At 43.4% G+C, this 19,441-nt stretch overlaps 1 protein-coding gene across 5 annotated transcripts in view; it reads left to right on the plus strand.

The window, feature by feature from the left end:
• The window catches only part of znf827 (zinc finger protein 827), a 125,899-nt gene that overhangs the window by 52,413 nt on the left and 54,045 nt on the right, over positions 1 to 19,441 (plus strand). For all 5 annotated transcript variants that reach the window (XR_007247909.2, XM_048534071.2, XM_048534088.2 and 2 more), the window contains exon 6: positions 9,875 to 10,108. Coding sequence is in view for 4 of the 5 variants with exons in the window: in XM_048534071.2 (XP_048390028.1) it covers positions 9,875 to 10,108 (234 nt within the window). In the remaining variant the exon portion in view is untranslated. The remainder of the gene's footprint in view (positions 1 to 9,874; positions 10,109 to 19,441) is intronic.

The raw sequence follows: 19,441 nt of genomic DNA on the forward strand, positions 1-19,441 counted from the left end.
CTGCTGAAAACTGGAGGAACAGCACCTCATTCCGCCTTGGAACCCTATAACTCAATGGTCTTGATGTGGACTTTACTAGCTGCAAAATCTCCCCACCCCCAACCTGCCCCACCCCCCCACCCCTCATCCATGCCCCCTCTCACCCCAGCCCCTTGACCTGTCTGTCTTCCCTCCCACCTATCTGCTCCTCGTGCGTCACTGACCAACCCCCGTCCCAACTCCCTACATACATTTACCCAATTACCTAGCTTAATCCCCACCTCCCAGACCTGTCCATCTTCCCTCCACTTACCTGCTCCACATTCACCTTCTGTCACGGCCACCCTCCTCTGTATTTCAGAGCCCTGTTCCCCTCCCCTGTTTCTAAAGAAGGGTCTCGACCCGAAACATCGGCTTTCCTGCTCCTCTGAAGCTACTTGGCCTGCTGTATTCATCCAGCTCTACACCTTGTTATCTCAGATTCGCCAGCATCGGCAGTTCCTACAATTTCAGTAATAGTGTTGGGTTATCTATATTTCATTGTGGGTTTTCTTATTCTTTCCTGCTTCATATTCAGAGTTGTATTAATTCGTCAGCCTCTTTGATTGCTTGATTACTGTTTTGCTTCAGTGACTTAGCTCAGTATGTCTTAGATGTCCACGTGATTTGAACAAACAAAGACAACAAGGAAAATTACAGCACAGGAACAGGCTCTTTGGCCCTCCAAGCCTGCACCGATCCAGATCCTCTATCTAAACTTGTTGCCTATTTTCCAAAGATCTGTATACAACTGCTCACTGCCATCCATTTGCACAAATAGAAATGGGGAAAAAGATGCTTCCCCTTGACTAATACTGTAGTCGTGCATGGCGGTTCAGTGGTTAGCACCGCTGCCTCACAGCGCCAGGGACCTGGATTTGATTCTGGCCTCGGGTAGCTGACTGTGAGTTTGCACATTGTCCTCATGTTTGTGTGGGTTTCCTCCGGATGCTCCGGTTTCCTCCCACAGTCCAAAGATGTGCAGGGTAGATGGGTTGGCCTTGCTAAATTGCCCATAGTGTTCAGGGATGTTTAGGTTAAGTGGGTTAGACATGGGAAATTAAGGGTAATTGCTCAGGGTGGGATGCTCTTCGGAGGGGGCGGTGTGACTTTTTGGGCCGAATGGCCTGTTTCCACACTGAAGGGATTCGATGATAATGCTGTAATTATGTCCAACAAGAAAAGAACATGAGCATATTTTTAAACAACATTTCAGAAACTTATCATACTACTGCACATGTATTGAATTTAATTGTTCTTTAGGCAGACTTGGCTCCCATTTAAAATAACAAGATCTCAGAAGCTGAAATGAGGTAAAGGGCCACTTCCTCTGTTTTTTGTAATAATTTCAGGAAAATTTCCTGAGCACGATTTTCTTGTGAATAGATGGGGTTCACGTTATTGTCTGAATTTGTCATTTACAAAATTTCAATGAATAATAAGAGTAATTGTAAAAACTGTTTGCAATACTATTTCTGTTTTACTATGCTTCAGTATTTTTAGATTCATTATCTGTTTGCATAGTGTCTAATTTCTTTTCTATGTTAATATCATTTGAAGTGAGAATCTGATTTATCTGGTCCAGGGCTGTATAGTCTTGGAATGTGTCTTTAAAACAACTAGATCAGCATGACTTTATGTTGTAATAAGTGCCTAATGGTAAGATTTCATGGGGATGGGGGAGAATGTTGCCTTGCTAACTGCGTTCTGAGTTCTTATGCTGCATGGATCCCAATCTCATCACATTCATGAAAAGAATCTTTATTGCATAATGGAGCTTCACACCATTCCTTAAGTAAGTTCTTAAGCGTGATTATTTTATGCAGTTTTTATGCAAATTTTTTGGACAAGTTTATTTCTTTTCTTCTCAAACAAACTTTTAAAGGCTTTGTATCTTAGTTTGAAAGCTTTGTACATTAAGGGAGATTAACTGATGGCATAAATTGAGTTCAGAAGGACCTTAGGCTCGTTAAAATAGGGGTAGGACTCAGGAGAGATTCTTCGTTTTTAGCGAGTTTTGAGAAGATTTGTAGCTCCAGGTTGAGTTTCTGGATGTGAGTTTGCTCGCTGACCTGGAAGGTTAGTTTTCGGACGTTTCGTCACCATTCTAGGTAACATCATCAATGAGCCTCCGGTGAAGCGCTGGTGTTATGTCCCGCTTTCTGTTTATCTGTTTAGGTTTCCTTAGTTTTTAGAACAAGTAACTGGAGAGTGTATGGAAAAGGTCATATGTCTAACTTAAGGCACAGCTGATAGGGGACAGATATGAAAAGTGGGGTTTCCAACACAGCTGAGAAGTTGTATTTAATTTCCTGCAATATACAAAACAAGATGTGAGCCTGTAGGATAATTTGAAATTGGCTGCTACGATGTTATGGCATCAGAGAGTGGCTGCAAACTAAATATTCAAGGATGCATGTCCTATCAAAAGGACCGTCAGATAGACAGGTCGCCTGATATTAAAACATTAAATTAAATTGCTGGCAGGAAGCACCATAGGGTCGGAAGGTGTAGAATCTGGACAGAGTTGAGGAACCTCCAGGCCGGAGAGAAAAGGCCCTGATGGGATTATCCGAGCCACTGCTGGGAGGCCTGTGTGTGTGGGGCTAAAATAATTCAGGAGTTAGAAAAAGCATGTAAGAAAAGCGTTATTACAATAATCGTAATATGTAAGTAGACTGGGAAAATCAGGTTGAACGTAGAACATAGAACATTACAGCACAGTACAGGCCCTTCGGCCCTCGATGTTGTGCCGACCTGTCATACCGATCTCAAGCCCATCTAACCTACACTATTCCATGTACGTCCATATGCTTGTCCAATGACGACTTAAATGTACCTAAAGTTGGCGAATCTACTACCGTTGCAGGCAAAGCGTTCCATTGCCTTACTACGCTGAGTAAAGAAACTACCTCTGACATCTGGCCTATATCTTTCACCCCTCAATTTAAAGCTGTGCCCCCTCGTGCTCGCCGTCACCATCCTAGGAAAAAAGCTCTCCCTATCGACCCTATCTAACCCTCTGATTATTTTATATGTCTCAATTAAGTCACCTCTCAACCTTCTTCTCTCTAATGAAAACAGCTTCAAGTCCCTCAGCCTTTCCTCGTAAGACCTTCCCTCCATACCAGGCAACATCCTAGTAAATCTCCTCTGCACCCTTTCCAAAGCTTCCACATTCTCCTCTGCACCCTTTCCAAAGCTTCCACATCCTTCTTATAATGCGGTGACCAGAACTGTACGCAATACTCCAAGTGCGGCCACACCAGAGTTTTGTACAGCTTCACCATAACCTCTTAGTTCCGGAACTCGATCCCTCTATTAATAAAAGGTTGGTAGCGGATTCCAGGAGAAGGAATTTGTGAAATGTCTGGGAGATTTTTTTTTTATTAGTTTGGAGCAGCTTGCGGTATATTCCATGAGCGAGGGGGCAATTCTGGGTTTGGTGATGCGTAATAAGGCAGACTTAATGAGGGAGCTTACAATGAAGGAATCCTTGGGGGCATTGATAATAATATGACACGATTCACCCTCAGTTTGAGGAGGAGAAGCTGGAATCAGATGTAATGGTATTACAGTCATATAAAGGTAACTATAAAGATGTGAGGGTGATGCTGGCCCAAGTTGATTGGAAAGGGAGCCCAGCAGGGAAGGTGTTGGAGCAGCAATGGCAGGGTTTTCTGGGACTAAATTCAGGACACACTGCAGAAATCCATCCCAAGGAAGAAGAAACGTTTTGAGAGATGAAACAACCATTGCTGACAAGTTAAGTTAGGAACGGCACAAAAAGCATACATGATGGTGAAGATTCATGGAAAGCCAGAGGATTGGGAAGCCTTTTAAAAACCAGCAGAGGACAACCTAAAAATCAGTAACAGCGGGAAGCAGGTGAAATATGAGGATAAGCTAACTAGTAAGATAAAAGAAGATTGTAAGACTTTTTTTTAAGATAGCTAAAAGGTAAGAGATGCAAGAGTGGACATTGGACCTCTTGAGATAAGACTGGAGACGTAGTAATAGGAAACAAAGAAATCTTGAGGAGCTGAATAGATGCTTGGTATCAGTGTTCACAATGGAAGACACCAGCAGCATGCTAGAACTCTGAGGGAGTCGGGAACAGAGGTGTGTGTGTAGTGGCCATCACTAAGGAGAATGTGCTGAGGAAGCTGAAAGATCTGAAGGAGGATAATTCATCCAGACTGGACAGACTGCTCCCCGGAGTTCTAAAGCAGAGAGCTGAGGAGATTGTAGAGGCATTGCTGTTGATCTTGCAGGAATTACCTGGAGTCAGGAAGCACCCCAGAGGATTGGATAAAGGCTAATGCAACACCCCTATTTAGGAAGAGATGGAAGCAGAGAATTGGAAATTATAAGCTGATTACCCTGACCTCCGTCATTGACAAGATTTTAAAGCCTGTCATTAAGGATAAGAGTACAGAGTACTTGGCAATGCATGGTAAATAGGGTTGGGTCATCACAGCCTCGGCAAGGTGAGGTCACACCTCAGAATTCTAACAGACTTGTATCAGGAGGTAATGAGCAAAATTGGACAAAGGAGAATCAGTGGATGTGACCACTGTAGATTTCTAGAAGGCCTTTGACAAGGTACACAAGACACTGACAAGTAAAGTAAGACACAAAAGACACAATCATGTAAGGAGCAAGGTATTGACATGGATAGAAGATTGGCTATTGGCAGAAGGCACAGTATTGGGATGAAGGTGTCTTTGTCAGGTTGGTAGTTGGTGACGAATGGAGTACACAGAGGTCAGCGTGGGGACCATTAACTAATAATAATATTAATATATATAAGGATAGGTGGACACGTGGTGTTGAGGTTGTGGAAATACTTGGATGGGCAAGGAGAGTGGCCAAAGAAGTAGCAGATGGATATTGTGTGGGAAGTGTGGTTATGACTTTGATAGGCAGAGTAGAAGCATAGACTAATTTCTAAATGGCTAAAGGCTTCAGAAATCTGAAGCCCATAGTGCAGGATCCTCTTCAGGTTAACAAGTAGGTTCAGTTGCGTTTAGGAAGGCAAATGCAATGTTAGCATTCGTTTCGAGGAGGGCTAGAATAGAAGAGCAGAGATGTACTTCTGAGGTTGTATTAGGCTCTAGACATACTGCATAAAGAAGGATGTGCTGGCCTGGGTGGGGACTCCAAGCAGTTTCACAAGAATAATCCGCATGTCATGAGGAGCTGTTGAGGAGTCTGGATCTGTATTTGATGGAGTTTAAAAGGATGAGGGAGATTTCATTGAAACTTATAGAACACAGAGGAGCCTGGATCGATAGATGTGGAGATGATGTTTTCGTTAGTAGGAAAGGACCCGAGGACAACAGACGCAGAATGAAGGGACAGCCTTGATATCAATGTGGACTTCACCAGTTTCAAAATCTCCCCTTCCCCTACTGCATCCCTAAACCAGCCCAGTTCGTCCCCTCCCCCCACTGCACCACACAACCAGCCCAGCTCTTCTCCCCACCCACCCACCCACCCACCCACCCACTGCATCCCAAAACCAGTCCAACCTGTCTCTGCCTCCCTAACCGGTTCTTCCTCTCACCCATCCCTTCCTCCCACCCCAAGCCGCACCCCCATCTACCTACTAACCTCATCCCACCTCCTTGACCTGTCCGTCTTCCCTGGACTGACCTATCCCCTCCCTACCTCCCCACCTATACTCTCTCCACCTATCTTCTTTACTCTCCATCTTCGGTCCGCCTCCCCCTCTCTCCCTATTTATTCCAGTTCCCTCTCTGATGAAGGGTCTAGGCCTGAAACGTCAGCTTTTGTGCTCCTGAGATGCTGCTTGGCCTGCTGTGTTCATCCAGCCTCACATTTTATTAGGCTGGAATCAAACCTGGTTTCTGGTGTGGTGTGACAGCAGTGCTGAACACTGAGCCAGTTTGCCATTCCTGGTTGTGTTGCTCAAAGATTTTGTTTTCTGTTGTTTTATTATGGGAATATGGATGCTGCTGACAAGTCAGCAAGTATGTTTGCCATAAAGTGCTGGTCTTGCTGAGAATGCCCATATCCCAGACAAGAGGACAAAGAACAAACCCATCTTGTCAAATATCATCCTGTCAGTCTGTTCTCAACCAGTGGAGTAATGAGGGTGTTTTCAACGTCAGATGCCTTATTGGAGAAATTGTTGGTGAACTGCTTTTTTACGTCGCTGCAGTCCAAATGAATGTGGACCCAGAGTCTTTCAAGATTGAAAGAATAGTGATGTATTTCCAAATCCATGTTGCTGAGTGACCTGGATCAAGTGGCTTTCTGATGTGCCTGTTGCCTTGGTCTGGGTGGTAGGGATCATGGGTTTGAAAGGCACAGGTGATTAAACCTCTGTGAATTGCTGCAGGTTAACTTGTAGATAATGCTGCAACCATTGTGCACTAATGGTGCAGGGAATGAATGTTGAAGGTGGATGAAGTGTCAGTCAAGTAGACTGCTTTGCTTTGTTCTGGGTGATGTCAAGCATCTTGTGTTATTTGAGCTGTACTCATCCAAGCAAATAGAGAGTGATCCAATATATGTCTCATGTGACTTGTAAGTAATGAAAAAGCTTTAGGGAATCAGGTGAGTTACTTGCTGCAGAATTCCCACTCTCTGACCTGCTGTTGTTCTGATAATATTAATGTCTATCTAGCTGTGCTTCTGATCAGTGATAATTCTCCAGGCAACTGATGTGGGATTCAGTGATGGAAGTGCTATTGAAAGTCGAAGGTAGATGGTTAAACTGTTGACCTTGGTCATTACTTGACAATATGGCATGAATATTAACATGCCAGTTATCCCAAGGCTGAATGCAGTCTATGCCTTGCTGGCATGTGGCACAGACTGCTTTTGTTATCTGCTAAGTTGTGAATGAAATGAACGCTTCAGTCATCAGCAGATAATCCCCACTTCTTTCAGTTATTGAAGCACCTTATGGATTATCAGGCTGAGGAGTGCATGGAGGCCAGAACGTTAGATGCCTTCAAGGCAGAGCTCGACAAATTCTTGATCTCTCAGGGAATCAAGGGCTGCGGGGAGAGTGCAGGGAACTGGAGTTGAAATGCCCATCAGCCATGATTTAAATGGCGGAGTGGACTTGATGGGCCAAATGGCCTAACTTCCACTCCAATGTCTTATGGTCTTATGGACCCCTGTGTCTCGAGCTTCTGCAGTGATGTATTTGGCTGCGCTGATAGGATTCCGAGCAATCGCCAAGTGTTTCCTTCTTATGCTGGGTATCGTTCTAGTCATTTGGTAGTTTTGCCTCCTGATTTCATTGGTATTAAAGAGCTCTGATTAAATTCAAGACATTGTGGCCCCAGTAGTGTCTGATGTTGAAAAGACCCTCATTACTCTGCTGATTGAGAACAGACCAATAGGATGACATTTGACAAGATTGAATTTGCCCTGTTCTTTCTTCCCTTGTTCTGTTCTGGGATGTGGGCATTCCTAGCAAGGCCAGTACTTGCCCATCCTAATTTGCTGCAGTCACATGTCAAGCTGATTAGATAATGACAGAAGATTCCCCTCCCTAAAGGGCGTTAAGAGAAGTTGGATTTTAATTGTCATTTTTATGGAGGCTGGCTGAATACTTATTAATTTAATTTTAAGTTCCACTAGCCAGAGTGATAGGATTTGAATCCATGTCCCCAGAGTATTAGCCTGGACCTCTGGATTATGTGATCATTGATATTGCCATCATCATCAGCTTTCTCTTCCCTCTGCTCCTATCTTTCATTGAGGTTGGGACAGTTTTTCACATTGGATAGTCTGTAGTTGTATTGTAGCTGTACCTGCATACCTAGGCTAGGGCTGCAGCAAATTGTGGAACACAAGTCCTAAGCACTACTACTGAACCTTTCAAAGAGTCCGTAACCTTTGCTTTTGTAATTGGTGAAACCATTTCTTCATGTCATGTAGCATAATTGAATACAGGCATCTGTGCTGGTGCGATTAACTTCTCTGGTTTGGTACAAGCTTTAGTTTTAATTATTCAGCCCTGAAAGTGCTCAGCCTTGCCTTTTGGCTTTCATGTACTATCAAGGAGGATGGAGTCTCCACCTCCAATTGGTTATTTATTTGCCTGACACTATTCACAACTGAAGGTGATAAGGCTGTGCAGGGCTTTGAATGAATGAATGAATACTTTTATTGCCACATGTATTTTACAGTGAAAAAGACACTAAAATATAGTGATAACAAAGTGTGGAGCTGGATGAACACAGCAGGCCAAGCAGCATCTCAGGAGCACAAAAGCTAACGTTTCAGGCCTAGACCCTTCATCAGATGGTCCTTCTCTGATGAAGGGTCTAGGTCTGAAACGTTAGCTTTTGTGCTCCTGAGATGCTGCTTGGCCTTTTGTGTTCATCCAGCTCCACACTTTGTTATCTTGGATTCTCCAGCATCTGCAGTTCCCATTATCACTAAAATATAGTGACAAGCTTTTCCGTTGTCGCCATGATCCAGTGACATTTTGAATTGTTTTAAGAATAAGGTTTTAAAAAAAGAGCAAGATAAAGCTTAGAGTTGTCTCCTTCACTGTGAGCTTGCCTATTTTTAAGATGTCATACGCCTAATCCTAGTCTCGCATGAGAGAAAACATTCCTTCAGGATCCGCCCTATCAATCCCTGCAGGATTTTTGTTTCAATGAGAGAGTTTCACCACCTTCTACATTCCAAAGGACACTCTCTTTTTTTCATTTAAACAAAAACCCTTTATCTTGGGGATCAGTTGAGTGAGCAAAAACTAAAAGAACTGCCGATGCCCTAAATCAGAAACAAACTGTTGCTGGAAAAGCTCAGTAGATTTGGCAGCATCTGTGAAGAAAAAATCCGAGTTAACGTTTTGGGTTCAATGACACTTCCTCAGAACATTGTCAGTTGAGTGCGCCTATCCTGAACTACTTTAAATGCAATTGTGAATTAATAGATTATATTGGTCTCAAAAAGAGTTTGCTAGAATACAGGTGAGGGTTTTAATTATGGAGAGACATTAGAGAGGCTGGGATTTTTCTCATCGGATCAGAGAAGATCATGGAATTTTAAATGGAGCTGGATCACCCAAGGAATTTCGATAAATAAGGATAAACTTTCTATTGGCAGGAAGGTAAATAGACTGTTTTCAAAATAAATAGCAAAAGAACAGTGAGTTCTCTAAAAGAGGCATATTAATTGTTACTTTTAATGAGAGAATTGGATATGTATGTGAAAAGGAGCCATTTGCAGGGCTGTGATGAATGGCTGAGGATCCTGGGATTGTTATTAAAGTTTAGAGGGTTGAGGGGAGATCTGACAGAGACTTAGAAGATAATGCATGGCTTAGAAAGGGTGGATGCTGGGAAGTTGTTTCTGTTAGGCGGGGAGACTAGGACTCGTGGGCACAGCCTCAGAATTAGAGGGGGTTAATTTAGAACGGAAATGAGGAGACATTTCTTCAGCCAGAGTGTGGTGGGCCTGTGGAATTCATTGCCATGGAGTGCAGCAGAGGCAGGGACGTTAAATGTCTTCAAGGCAGAGATTGATAATTCCTTGTGAGATCAAGAAGTTAAGGGCTATGGGGAGAATGCGGGTAAGTGGAGTTGAAATGCCCATCAGCCATGATTAAATGGCAGAGTGGACTCGATGGGCCGAATGACCTTACTTCCACTCCTCTGTCTTATGTAAGAAATGCATCCAATTGAATAGCACTTTCGTAGAGCCAACATGGCATAATGCATTGAATTCACTTGCTGTGTTTTAATGATTTGATAATATTCTTCAAACCTATTGAAATTCAGGATGAGAGTTAAGTTGCTTGTACAAGATGTTTGTTATACTAATAGCAATATTTTTTTCTTTCCCTATCTAACCACAGCTGAAAATAAAAAGCAATCAGGAACACAGATCGTTACCATTAAAGAGGAGCCAATGGATCTGAAAATACCTGAACTTCCAGTCTCACCATTTCCTAATCGAGCCTTCAATTGCCAGGCAGTGAAGAGTGAAAGTTCCCAGAATTCCCCTGAAATTATACCCCTCACTGAAATTAAACTTTTTGCTCAAGACATTTCAGTAAAGATGGCATCAGAGCTTCTTTATCAGCTCTCAGGTATTTATGTTACTGTTTCACCAAATTGTATAGCCTGTATCAAAGCAATAGCGCATTCACAAAGTAATTTGACTTGTAGACTTGAGTTGCATGCTCTTCAAACTTGCTCCTGTTTTGAGATTGTATTGTAGCTTCATCAGCATCAGCACGGTAATTAATATATGCAATTACTGTGTGACCAAAAGAGAGACTTTTTACAAAAAAATTACAACATTTGCTAAACTTCATACCAATTAAAATCAGCTGCCCTTTCCTGAGCACTTTGCACAAATTCAGAGACTGTCATGCTTGGCTTTTCTGAAGGTTTAGCACGTTTTTCATAGCTGGTAACATTCATATGTTCGGCTATGCCAGTGCTAACAGCTGCTAAATGCCGACTACTTTGAGTAGGTCTATAGACTATTTTTATTCCAGCTTCCCTTTAAAATTTGGCTTGTTGTACAGTGCCTTTGGAAATAAGTCTTTAGCAATAACTAACAAACATATAGACAAACATTCAGAGAGGGAGTTAAGTTCCTTGAAACTCTTTCTTTTAGTAAAACCTGTCCGTTCTAGCTGACCTCAACTTTTTACTGCTTTGCTAACCAAGAATCTTTCCACCTCTGTCTTGAAAATATTCAAAGACTCTGCTTCCAAACTCTCAACCCTCTATTGGGGAAAATAAAATCACCTCATCTTTATCTTAAATGGGCAAATGCTTATTTGGAAACAGTGTCAGCTGTTTCTAGATTCTCCCTTAAGACAAAACATCCTCTCCACATCTATTGTCTCAAGACCGCTCAGGATCTGAACTGTTTCAATTAAATTGCCTCTTAACTCTTCTCCCCCCCCCCCCCGCCCACCCACCGTACTCCAAATACAAGTCTAGCCCGTCTAATCCTTCCCCTAAAACAAATTGTCCATTAAATGTATTGATCTGGGAGGTGCTGACATAATGGTAATGTCACTGGACTCTTAATCCAGAAACTCAAGTTAATGTCTGAGGACATGGTTTTGAATCTACCATGGCAGATGGAAAACTTTGAGTTAAATAAAAATGTAGAATGAAAAGCTAGTGTAATGGCTTCCATGTAACCACTGGTGATGGTTGTTAAAACCCATCTGGTTCACTAATGTCCTTTAGGGAAGGAAATCTGCCATCTTCACTTGCTGTGGCCTACATGTGACCCCAGACCCACAGGAATGTGGATGACTCTGAAGTACCCTCTGGGCAGTTGGAGATGGTCAACAAATGCTGGCCTAGCCAGCAGTGCCCATGTACCTTCAATGAATAGGAAAAAGAATGCTGTATAGCGCTTTCAGCTTAATTACACCCTTCTGTAAATAAACTGAATGCAATAGAGGGTGTCCTGTTTAACTGAAGCATAATCTCCCTACTTTTGCAGTCAGTACCCCTTTACAATGAATAGCGAAATTCTAATTTCTCATTACTTGCTGTACCTGCATCCTAGCCTTTTGTGAATCATGCTCGAGAACACCAAGCGCTCTCAGCATCTCAGAGCTACACAATTTGTCACCATTTGGGTCATGCACTCCTTTTTGTTTTGTTATTTTCCAGTCAAAATGGACAATTGAACATTTTCCCACATTAAACTCCATTTATCACATCTTTATCCATCCACTTAACAGTTTTTTTTGGGCTCCTTATGCCTTAGGTATCTGTTTTGTCAACAAATTTGGCTACTGTAGTTTCCAAACTTAATACTGCTAATTGATTTAATTGTGAAAAGTTCAGGTTCCAGCATCGATATCTGTGGTATTCAACACACTGGGTCTTTGACAAGTCAGCAAGATGCAATTATGCCTACTGTCTAGTGCCCATTGGATGGCTAATCTTCTATTCTGGCCAGTGTATTCCCCCCCGTGTTATGAGCTGTTACTTGTATCCCCTATAGTGAAGACTTTTGCAAAATACCTGTTGAATTCATCTGCCATCGATTTGTTTTCCGTTATCAATTCTCCAGTTCTGTCACTTTTGATAGAATAAATGCTTGTTTGACTTTTATTTTTAAATACTGATGGAAATTTTTACAATTTCACTTTTTTTAATGTTGCTGGCTAGCTTTTCCAAAATAGTTCTGAAGGGGGGTCACTGGACTTGAAACATTAACTCTGTTTTTCACTCTACAGAAGCTGCTAGATTTCCCCAGCAGTTTTTTTTTTCTTGTTTGAGATTTTCTGCATCCAAACTTTTTTTGGTTTTATTTTAGCCACATTGTTTCTTTCTTCATACTCCATCCTACCACATGGTTACTATTCGAGGCCTGTGCACTACTCCTGCAAGTGACTTCTTTGTCTTAGCATTTCTCTCTAAACAAAACATTTGACCACCTTAGCTTCCTAAGCTGAGGTCATCCCTCTCTGCACAAATATCACTGTTAACAAACAGATCATCCCCTCCACCTTTTCCAAGATTCGTGTTCTTCCTAGGTTTCTTGTACACTTAAATATTCCAGAACCTATGGAATTCTGTACACCCAGAGGACCATAGAAGCTCTGATTTGGTGTATTTAAAGTAGCGGTTGAAAATTTCATTATCTTATCAAACGGCATAAGGGGTTATGGGGATAGTGTAGGTAAAAGGCGTTGAAGTATTCAATCTGCCATGATTGTATTAAATGGCACCATTGGCTTATTGGGCTGAATGGCCTACCCCTGTTCCTACTTAAGTCACAATCACTGTAATACTGCAATATTTTCTCTAATGGCTTCCAGATGGTACTTAAATGCACTCTGTCTATTTTGTTTCAAATGCTTAGGTAGAAGGATCTTTAGTGCTATCCTTTTTTATTCATTTTGTAGCCTCTAGTTTTGAGTTGATTTACTCTTACATTCATACTCTCTTTTTTTCTATCACAGTGTACTCTGATTTACTTGATCTTTACAAATATGATACCTTGCTCCTGATATTAAGTTTAAAAAGTTTCCATAAAAGCCTACCATAAGAGTGAGGAGCAGAATTAGGCTATTCGCCCTATCAAGTCTGCTCTGCCATTCAATCATGGTTGATGCGTTTCTCAACTCCATTCTCTTGCTTTCTCCCCATAACTGTTGATCCCCTCAGCAATCAAGAACTTATCTACCTTTGTCTTAAAATCACTGTGACTTGGCCTCCACTTGTGGCAATGTGTTCCACGTATTGACCACCCTCTTGCTGATGAAATTCCTCCACATCTCCATTCTAAAGGGTCAGTCTCTCACTTTGAGGCCATATGTTCAGGTCCCCATCTCCTACTAGTAGAAACATCTTCTCCACATCTAGTCTATCCAGACATCTCCGTATTCTGTATGTTTCAATGAAATGACTCCTCATCTTTCAAAACTCCAAGTACAGACCCAGAGTCTTCATCTGCTCCTCATACGAAGCACTTCATCCCTGTTAAAATTGCATTTGTCTTCCTAACCACCAACTGAATCTTCCTGATTTGGGAGTTCCTTAGTGCTGTTTCCCCGTTTAGAAAATCGCCCATGCCTCTTTTCTTCCTACCAAAGTACGTAACTTCACACTTGCCCACATTGTATTCCATCTACCACTTTATTGCCTATTCACCTAGCATGTCCAAGTCCTCCTCCTCCTGCAGCCTCCCCACTTCCTCAACACTATCTGTCTGTCCATCTATGTTTGCATCATCTAGCAACAATGCCATCAATCCCTTCATCAAGATTGTTAATCTTTAACTTGAATTGTTGTGGTCCCAACACTGACCCCTGCAGAACTCCTCTAGTCACTGGCTGTTATCTCTTAAAAGACATCTTTATCTCCACACACACACAAATTGCTAGAAAAGTGGAGCAGATCTGGCAGCATCTGTAGAGAGAAATCAGTGTTAATGTTTCAGGCCAGGTGACCTTTCCCCTGTTCCTCAGCAACCCTCCACTGCCACCACTTCCTTTAACTTCTTTCATAATATTCCATGCAGTTTAGTTTTAAGCCCTGTCCTGAAGCATAAAGTTACGCAATTGAAAAAGACTGTGGTCCCAGCCTGAATCAGGTGGAGCCTGTCCCATTACAACAATTCCCTCCCCAGTACTGATATGTATATATCCCACAATATATACAATATCCCACAAATTCAAACCCATTTCTCCCATGCCAATCTTTGAGCCGCACATCTATCTCTCTTTAATCTTGTTGACCCTGTACCAGTTTGCTCATGGCTTGGGTCGTAACCAAAATTATTACCCTCTTTTTGGTTCCTCTTAATTTAGTCCCTAGATGTTCATGCTCCCTTAGCAGAACCTCTTTCTCTTTCTACCTATATTGGTAACTATGTGGACCATGACAGCTGAATCTTTCACCTCCCATTCTAAATCCCTCTGCAGACCAAATGAAATATCCTGAACCCAGTCACCTGGCAGGCAAAGCAGCCTTCAGGACAGTTGATAGTAGGCACTGCTGATGTTGGAGAATCTGAGATAACAAGGTGTGAAGCTGGATGAACACAGCGGGCCGAGGAGCAGGAGAGCTTGACGTTTTGGGTCGGGACCCTTCTTCAGAAAAGGGGTAGGGGAAAGGGATTCTGAAATAAATAGGGAGACAGGGGAGGCAGATAGGAGATGGATAAAGGGGAGGATAGGGTGAGAGGAGACAGACAGGTCAAAGAGGCAGGGTTAGAGCCAGTGAAGGTGAATGTACGTGGGGAGTTGGCGGGGGGTGCGGGGATTAGTCAGTCCAGGGAGGATGGACAGGTCGGGGGTCGGGATGAGGTTAGTGGATAGGGGATGGGGGTGGGGCTTGAGGTGGGGATGAGCTGGGCTGGTTTCGGGATGTGGTCAGGGGAGGGGAGATTTTGAAGCTTGTAACATCCACATTGATACCCTTGGGCTGTAGAGTTCCCAAGCGAAATATGAGATGTTCCTGCATCTTTCGGGTGGCATCATTGTGGCAATACAGGAGGCTCAGGATGGACGTGTCATCCGAGGAGTCGGGTGGGGGGGGAATTGAAATGGTTCGTGACTGGGAGGTATAGTTGTTTGTTGCGAACAGAGTGTAGATGTTCCGCAAAGCAGTCCGTTTGGTTTCCGCCATCGGGGAACTATTTTAGTTTACAGCCTAAAAGTATTTCCCCTATTTACTATCAGTTTGAAAGTAACCTATCATCATCAAATTAGTAGCCATCACCACCATTGAACTTGTGCTTTACCTGTAATGTCACTTTTCTGTGTTGGACCCATGATCCTGGGCTTCAATTTATCCTGCAATCATTTTATTTAAAAAAAAACTTCCAAACTATGAGCCAAAAAGAGAAGCAAACTGCACCTCTTCCCACCTGCACTGAATTCCAATGTTGGCTCCAAATTCCCCAATCTATCAACGAAATGTTAGAAATTGCTGGAAAAACTCAGCAGCTCTGGCAGCATCTGTGGAGGGAAAGCAGAGTTAAATGTTTTAGATGCAGTGACCCCTCTTCAGAACTGATTGTAGCTAGGAAAGGTTGGTTGGACTGTGTCTAACTCCGGATGTAATTTCTTTTTACTGACTGTGCGAAGCTTAATGATCTGTGGTTATATGGCTGGCTAGAGCACTGGTACCAACATGGTTAAGGTGGAAACAGTTCAAGCAGTACAGGACCCTCACCCACTGTGATACTGGTATCTGACACCAGTTTTTTTTTTGAGCTATGTACTTATCCAACTGATCTGATTTATCCTATGTTACTTTGCTGTTTGTTTAGCTAATAATCCAGAGACTATAATCTTTGAGGGTTTTGTTTAATTTTTGCATTTTACAATGTAAAATGGACAACACTTCTTTCCTCTCCTTGTTTTGCCCATGTCATTATATTCTCATTGGCCAAAATAACCAGATTGTTCCCTCTCCTACTGCAAATGCCTCTTCAACCATCTAGATTTGAGTTCTTTGCTGCTATAAATAGTGTCAATCTGTCCGACTGCACTGTCAGTGCATTCCTTTTTTTTTAAGCTTCCCTCATTTGAATGGCTTCTCTTGCCATGGTCAGTTATCTTAGCCAACCTGTGGCTCCCCAGACATCCTGAAAAAACTTCAGCCTATTGGACAATTTCAAATGCTGAGATTCCTATGCTGTCCCATCTTCTGGATTCACTTACTTGCCTCCCTTATATTCATGAGATAACATGGTGTAGAGCTGGACAAACACAGCAGGCCAAGCAGCATCAGAGGAATGGGAAGGCTAACGTTTCGAGCATGGACCCCCCCCCTTCAGAAAATGTATTCATACTTGGTCCCTATCCATTTACCATGTCAGAAGACGCCTCTAAGAAGAGTGACTTTCCTCTCCGAGTTTGGATAACTATATAGCATATCCGCGCTTAACATTCACTCACCTAATGTTTAGTATTTAACTTCATTAGCAATGTTAAAGTATTATCAGTTTCATTTTAGCATTGGTTGTTATCATTCTCATGTTCTGTGGCCTGCCAGTCTGCCTCAGCTCTCCTTTTCTCACTGTTGCCCTTGGCTCCTGGTGTTACCTTTTGTTCTTCATCCCGAATCTTTGTACACACCCTGACAGTTTCCCAACCTTGTTGCCTGAAATTGCTCCCCTCCAGCTATTCTTGTCCTCTACTCTGACCTTGGGTCTCAAGGATAGTTTTTTTTTTCTGGCTTTGGTCCCACCCGTATTCTGATCTCAACTAAAAGGCCTGGCCTCCCATCTCCGGCCAGTAGCTGGTTTTGTGTGCGTGAAAACTGAAAACTGCTGTGATCAATTTCTGCCACAGGATAGAGCCTGGTCAATCTAAAAGTCATGTGCGATAAGTGTTATGTGGTGTACAGTATTTAATTTTCTATTGTATTTAGTGGTACTTTTGCTCATTTTTCTGAATTGAGAGAGCACAGTGCTGTGCATATATTTCAACTTGTACTTTAATTTCGGGAACAAACCTGTGATACCATTAAAGTCATGATTTTTAGAAATACAACTTAAGTGAGGACTTCAAAGATAATAAAATGTGAGGCTGGATGAACACAGCAGGCCAAGCAGCATCTCAGGAGCACAAAAGCTGACGTTTCGGGCCTAGACCCTTCTTCAGAGAGGGGGATGGGGTGAGGGAACTGGAATAAATAGGGAGAGAGGGGGAGGCGGACCGAAGATGGAGAGTAAAGAAGATAGGTGGAGAGAGTATAGGTGGGGAGGTAGGGAGGGGATAGGTCAGTCCAGGGAAGACGGACAGGTCAACGAGGTGGGATGAGGTTAGTAGGTAGATGGGGGTGCGGCTTGGGGTGGGAGGAAGGGATGGGTGAGAGGAAGAACCGGTTAGGGAGGCAGAGACAGGTTGGACTGGTTTTGGGATGCAGTGGGTGGGGGGTAAGAGCTGGGCTGGTTGTGTGGTGCAGTGGGGGGAGGGGACGAACTGGGCTGGTTTAGGGATGCAGTAGGGGAAGGGGAGATTTTGAAACTGGTGAAGTCCACATTGATACCATTAGGCTGCAGGGTTCCCAGGCGGAATATGAGTTGCTGTTCCTGCAACCTTCGGGTGGCATCATTGTGGCAGTGCAGGAGGCCCATGATGGACATGTCATCTAGAGAATGGGAGGGGGAGTGGAAATGGTTTGCGACTGGGAGATGCAGTTGTTTGTTGCGAACTGAGCGGAGGTGTTCTGCAAAGCGGTCTCCAAGCCTCCGCTTGGTTTCCCCAATGTAGAGGAAGCCACACCGGGTACAGTGGATGCAGTATGCAGGAGGGGGCACGAGAAAGGCTCGGCAGAAGGAATCCGGGAAAACACAAAGGCATTTTACACTTATGTGAGGAATAAGAGAATGATCAAAGAAAGAGTAGGGCCGATCAGGGATAGCATAGGGAACTTGTGTGTGGAGCCTGAGGAGGTAGGGGAAGCCCTAAATGAGCTTTTTGCTTCTGCCTTTACGAAAGAAACGAACTTTGTAGTGAATGAAACCTTTGAAGAGCAGGTGTGCATGCTGGAATGGATAGAGATAGAGGAAGCTGATGTGCTGAAAATTTTGTCAAACATTAAGATTGACAAGTCGCCAGGCCCGGACCAGATTTGTCCTGGGCTGCTTTGGGAAGCGAGAAATGCAATTGCTTTGCCACTTGCGAAGATCTTTGCATCCTCGCTCTCCACTGGAGTCGTACCTGAGGACTGGAGAGAGGCAAATGTAATTCCTCTCTTCAAGAAAGGGAATAGGGAAATCCCCGGCAATCATAGACCGGTAAGTCTCACGTCTGTCGTCTGCAAGGTGTTAGAAAGGATTCTGAGGGATAAGATTTATGACCATCTGGAAGAGCATGGCTTGATCAAATACAGTCAACACGGCTTTGTGAGGGGTAGGTCATGCCTTACAAACCTTATCGAGTTTTTTGAGGATGTGACTAGAAAGGTTGATGAGGGTCGAGCTGTGGATGTGGTGTATATGGACTTCAGTAAGGCATTTGATAAGGTTCCCCATGGTAGGCTCATTCAGAAGGTCAGGAGGAATGGGATACAGGGGAACTTAGCTGCTTGGATACAGAATTGGCTGGCCAACAGAAGACAGCGAGTGGTAGTAGAAGGAAAATATTCTGCCTGGAAGTCAGTAGTGAGTGGGGTTCCACAGGGCTCTGTCCTTGGGCCTCTACTGTTTGTAATTTTTATTAATGACTTGGATGAGGGGATTGAAGGATGGGTCAGCAAGTTTGCAGACGACACCAAGGTCGGAGGTGTCGTTGACAGTGTAGAGGGCTGTTGTAGGCTGCAGCGGGACATTGTCAGGATGCAGAGATGGGCTGAGAGGTGGCAGATGGAGTTCAACCTGGATAAATGCGAGGTGATGCATTTTGGAAGGTCGAATTTGAAAGCTGAGTACAGGATTAAGGATAGGATTCTTGGCAGCGTGGAGGAACAGAGGGATCTTGGTGTGCGGATACATAGATCCCTTAAAATGGCCACCCAAGTGGACAGGGTTGTTAAGAAAGCATATGGTGTTTTGGCTTTCATTAACAGGGGGATTGAGTTTAAGAGTCATGAGATCTTGTTGCAGCTCTATAAAACTTTGGTTAGACCGCACTTGGAATACTGCGTCCAGTTCTGGGCGCCCTATTATAGGAAAGATGTGGATGCTTTGGAGAGGGTTCAGAGGAGGTTTACCAGGATGCTGCCCGGACTGGAGGGCTTATCTTATGAAGAGAGGTTAACTGAGCTCGGTCTCTTTTCATTGGAGAAAAGGAGGAGGAGAGGGGACCTAATTGAGGTATACAAGATAATGAGAGGCATAGATAGAGTTGATAGCCAGAGACTATTTCCCAGGGCAGAAATGGCTAGCACGAGGGGTCATAGTTTTAAGCTGGTTGGTGGAAAGTATAGAGGGGATGTCAGAGGCAGGTTCTTTACGCAGAGAGTTGTGAGAGCATGGA

The sequence above is a fragment of the Stegostoma tigrinum genome, chromosome 1 (assembly GCF_030684315.1).
Source record: "Stegostoma tigrinum isolate sSteTig4 chromosome 1, sSteTig4.hap1, whole genome shotgun sequence".
In the NCBI taxonomy this organism is placed as follows: Eukaryota; Metazoa; Chordata; class Chondrichthyes; order Orectolobiformes; family Stegostomatidae; genus Stegostoma; species Stegostoma tigrinum.